The 5,000-nt window shown below is 38.7% G+C and overlaps 1 protein-coding gene across 3 annotated transcripts in view; it reads right to left on the bottom strand.

Annotated features, from left to right (window-relative positions):
* LOC138003820 (beta-1,3-galactosyltransferase 1-like) overlaps positions 1-4,319 on the bottom strand; it is a 21,876-nt gene extending 17,557 nt beyond the window's left edge. The window contains exons 1-2 of one of the 3 annotated variants that reach the window (XM_068850070.1): positions 4,120-4,314; positions 669-862 (exon numbers count right to left, since the gene is read on the bottom strand). In XM_068850070.1, the coding sequence (XP_068706171.1) occupies positions 669-678 (10 nt within the window). In that variant the 5' untranslated portion in view covers positions 679-862; positions 4,120-4,314. Of the gene's footprint in view, positions 1-668; positions 863-2,405; positions 2,521-4,119 lie in introns of those variants that run through there. The other 2 variants (XR_011123655.1, XM_068850071.1) reach the window with 2 other exon arrangements.
* Positions 4,320-5,000: the final 681 nt, after the last annotated feature.

Here is a 5,000-nt window from a genome sequence, read left to right as displayed (position 1 = left end):
ACGTATGTGATAAGAAATGTTATCTTCCGTTCTTCTTTTCTTTAATTCCTCGTCCCTTTTTCTCGCGCTGGAATATCTTTTAATTAAGGGGATACGTCTCTTCGTTGTTGTTTGCCCATCGCCGTCTTGGATAATCAGACTCGTTCAAAAGCAGAGCGTGAAACGACCCCTTTTACAGTGTGCCTTCGTGTATTTAAGTGTAAGAGTATTTTGGATAGTATTATAGTTCTAAAGAGTGACGTCACGTTTTCGTGACAACGACAGTCCTGTGTTTAAGTAATGATCCGTGTAAGGTGGATAGCAATTTCCTTTGTTATGCGGCAACGGGGCACATAGGAATGTTATCATTTTTACACAGAGAATGCATAAACCTTCAAGAAAGCCGTTAACGCAATAAAATTCATTTACAGCCCACTTTGAAAGGGTCCTTTTATGTGTTAAAAGATTTTGACCAATCACAAGAGTTGAAAACAAAAGCCAAGAAACGTTTACAATTTTACATGTTCCCCACATACGATTTCTGTGGAATTCATTTAAACTGAGACCAGATGAAAGATGGAAGATGGTTGGATAGTAAGGATGAATATAATACTACTTTTAGGAAGTTTTGTTGACTTTTGCTGTTTAAGCCAATCAGAAGTAAGTACAAACAATAGAAAAGTTATCACCTTTTTGCATACCAATTGAATTCCAACATGTTCGTTGCCGTTGTTGCTATCGTTCTTATCTGGACCGTTTCTTAAACAAATACGGCAGCCATAATACTCTGAAAATTACGGAACGGTGTAAAAGCAAAAATCGCCGACAGTACTTCTGCAATTTTTGATAAAATCACATGCAACCTCCAACATGACAATACAATCTAGAGAAAGATAGAAAGCTTGCATGAATGAAAGCAGTTCATATACACGAATCTTTCCCCGAGAATCCCTCAAGAAAGTTCTGTTTCCTGTATCATAAAGGGGCTGGACAATCTGCGAGCCAGTGAGTCATGCGAGCCATGCGAATTTAAGTCTAGGACCCATTTCAACTAGCTCTGATAAACTGCTATAAGTCTAAGGAGTGGACCATTTGATTTTTGATGGGGGGAGGGGGGGGGGTTGTGCAAATCCCAAAAAAAATATCGAGCATATGCTTCTGGTTAAAAAAATATATCTTGCAGAAATCTTAAGAAGGAAAAAAATATCGGGCAGCCTTAACCAGGGCGTGGCAAAAGATTTTGCGTGATGCGTGACGGCCCCAAAAGTAGCTGTGAGTCACATAAGACGGGACTGGGCATCACATTTTTTGATGAGTGATTTGGTATTTTGCAAGCGCGACGCGTGATTTACCAATTAGATTTCCTATTAAAGTGAACCCTCTGATCTAGAAGAATATTATGATTCAAAGATATTCATGCATTCAGATTCCCACGCTAACAGTTGTCACGTGCAGGTTATTTTTGTAACAAAATTTGATTTACTTTATAGAAAAGGAAATGGAACAAACAAGAGTAAAGGCAGGCCACATTGAATTGGTGCAGGGTTCGAAATATACAAAGAATGTGAAACTGATGCTCTGGATATGTGCACAAGACAAAAGACCATTAAATATATCGAAGAGCATTTTTTTCCTCCGGGTAATTCGTGTTTTTGCAGAGGTCTGTAAAACATACTTTTGTGTTCATTGCCTATTTTCAAGCCAAGCCTGTAGCACATAAATTATCTTATTTATTTATTTAGGCATTGAAATATTGTAATTTTACAGACCATGTACCTATATAAAAGATGATTCAAAGGGGTCAACTACAAATCTGATTTTCTCACCTATTGACAACTGTAGTAACAAAAATGTTTATTTAACAATGTCTTTAATAGACCACAAGCTGGCAGAAACCGTCTATATTTATCCATCAATAAAAATTGAGCCTTAAAAATAATAACATCGTTTAAAATTTTCTTTATAAATAAACAAGGTTGTCTTCAACATCCTGTAAATCTGCATATCTAGCCAAACGTAAATTAAATCAAGCCTGGTACTCTTATTATGGGCTGTGGGAACGGAACTGTCCTGGTACTGGCCTTCAAAAAGGACCATTGACAACGCCTGCAAGTTATATCCCCTCCAGCTGCTTCTACGTCCACTCGAAATTCGTCTAAACTGGTAAAATCTACAGTGAGGTCCCCATTTCTTGAACCCTCATGTTTTTTGAATTTCTAGATAACTCCAAATACTAAATGCGTATATTGAGAAGCCAGATTACTGTTCAATTTCTCCTTCTTTGAAGTCCCTCTCTCTTGCTTTGAAAGCAATAAACAGGGTGCAAATAAGATGGAATTTCCAGCTCGCCCTTTGGACAAGTTGGAACCATTACACGCAAGGCTTTTCTCAGTAGCATCACGTAATTAGAAAGAAAAAAAACGTAACGTTCACTTCTTCAGTGGGCAAGTGATGCATAACATCCACTAGCCTGACAGGGAAATCAACTAGCCGCAGGTTAGTGGAGATGCATTTCTTTGTACACTGAATAACTCTTTATTGCTTTGAAAGAAAGATATAAACTTCAAAAGGAATTGCGTGTAAAGTTGGTTTTTAATGGGGTGAATTTTGAGTGGCTGGTGACGGTCAAGTTAACTTCAAATTTTGTGTTTTAAATTTCCATTTAAAAACATATCATGCAAGGACATGGAGATTTAAAAAAAATCCTGCAGGGCTGGAACAATAAAAAGAAATATCTAGCAGCCTAAAAATCCTGCAACCCCCCCATCAAAAATTGACGAGTAAAATCGTCTGGCGTTAGACAGAGTAAAATCTATAAGTGTCAATTTGCATTGGGTTAACTGGGGACATAGTTTTTGAGCGATTCTCGATGTTGTTAACCCTTTCACTTCCGAGGGCATTTCAAAAACTGTGTGATTCGCATGTTGACTAGCCATCTTGGCTCGCATGACTCCAGCTCTATCATAAACCAAAACATCACACGATTTTCTCGTAAAACTTGGAATAAATGCATAGTTTTAATATTTGAAACGTTTGAAATTGCCGCAAAACTTTCAAAACATCCATCACTCCTATTCAATTCTCTTTGTATTCAAGATGGCCTGATTTGCGATGCAAATACTAACCAGGTGAAATGGCGTACAACAACAATTCCTAACAAAAAAATTCCGTTTGCCGAAGATCTTAACTGCACTTGATCTATAACTCCTTGAAATAGTGCTTTATACCACAACAAACGCTGTATGTACAGGCGTGTGTGGAAGGCAACTTGTTCCCGTTTCCTACGCACAATTTCATCTCAATCTAATCAAACGGTTCAACCGACTAATGCACGCAGTCACGGATTGCAAATCATGAATTTTCAAGTAGATTCCACATCAGCCGGGCGTTCTTCTCCGACCGCTTTTATATTCGTTCTTGTTGTCTGCTATTCTCAAAATCTTTCTCGACCAATTGATTACCAAACAAAACAACTTAGGGCGCTTTCGACTGACGCTATTCCAGAGTAAGAATACGTAGAGTGATGATTAAAACGGTATGTTTGGCGCGTTTCGAAGCAGCAAGGATGATAAAAATATGTTTAAAATAGCATTTTAGCAGATTTTTGACAATTTTAATGTGAATCTCCGTAAAAACGAAGGATTTCTAACTTATATTCCACGTATTCTTATTCCGGAATACGGTCAATCGAACGCACCCTTAGTTACCACATTAAAATGATTTCCTTCTTTTGAGCTTCTATGCTCTCCAAATGTTTCTTTTCGAAGCCATGAAGGTATTCAGTGTTAAGTACAAACAATTTCCCTTTGCTATGCCCCTTGGGAAAACGCACACATAACGCCCTAAATTTTGTTCTACAATAGGCATTTACGATAGATGATGGCCTCAAGGTCTGTTGACAAACGAATCGTCAAATTCTTTTCAAGACTTTCAATTTCGAAGCCGTTCAATAAACCCAAGCCTCGGTTGACAGGCTCCCTCTCGTTTTATAACAGTACTAATAGAATTACAGACGTTTAGTCACTACAACTGAGTTTGATTTGGCTAAATTCGTTCCACAATTTAGTGGATTTGACGAGATATTTCAGATACGTCATGAAAATTAAGTCGAGTTCTTGCCATACATAATTAGTAACTTACAGTTGTCCGCAAACAGGAGCTTGCCAGTCGTTCAGCTGGGTTCCTTGGAAAATAAGGACCAAAGACTATCTTAAAACTAAGGTCAAGACTCCAATATTGCCCAGTAAAATGAACGCATTGAAGAGTATCGTGACTTAGTCGAAGAGCGAACCTATGCTCCTTGATTATAGCCTGAGGCATTTTGTATAGGTAATCACATGATTTCGAGTGAATCCGGAATAAATAAGCTCGAGTAAATTTTTTCAAAGACAAAAAAAAATGCAGCGAGCCCCTAACTATGAGTAGGGTGAGTGCAATTTGTAGTCTTTGAAAAAAAATACAATGGAGTACTTATTTATTCCAAATTTTAATAATATACATGGTTATAAGCAGAGGGTCCACATTGATTAGGTTTGTGATGATACTCGGGATGCGAGCTCAAAACCGTGGGGGCGGGAAGAGGGAATTTCAATAAGGAGCGGGAGCGGAGTTTCCTGTTTTTCTGAGGTCAGGATGCGAGAATCCTAATATAAGGGAAAAGTAGCGGGATACGGGAGTTCAGTTTTGTTATGAATGCCAAATTTATCCCTAAACGACATAGACCTTATCACGGTTTTGGAAGGTAGGCAAACGTGTCCGAAATAGCAGTGTTTCTATGGGAATCTGCGTTAAAATAACTTGAGAAAACCATGAATGTAGACAAATTTGTGGCTAACCAAAGGATTTTGCTGACAAGAATTTGAGGGTCCAACCTGCACTAGAATTTGCCCAGCGAAATTTTAAATTTTCCTTACATTTGTCTGCAATTTTTTTGCCGACAGAGAAGCCAAAACGCGGGCCCGGGGCCGGGGCCGGGGCCGGGGCCGGGGCCGAGTTCGGGGTCGGGGTCGGGGTGTCAGTTT

The sequence above is a fragment of the Montipora foliosa genome, chromosome 5, assembly GCF_036669935.1.
Source record: "Montipora foliosa isolate CH-2021 chromosome 5, ASM3666993v2, whole genome shotgun sequence".
NCBI classification, from domain to species: Eukaryota; Metazoa; Cnidaria; class Anthozoa; order Scleractinia; family Acroporidae; genus Montipora; species Montipora foliosa.
This window is presented reverse-complemented; position numbering and strand designations above follow the sequence as displayed.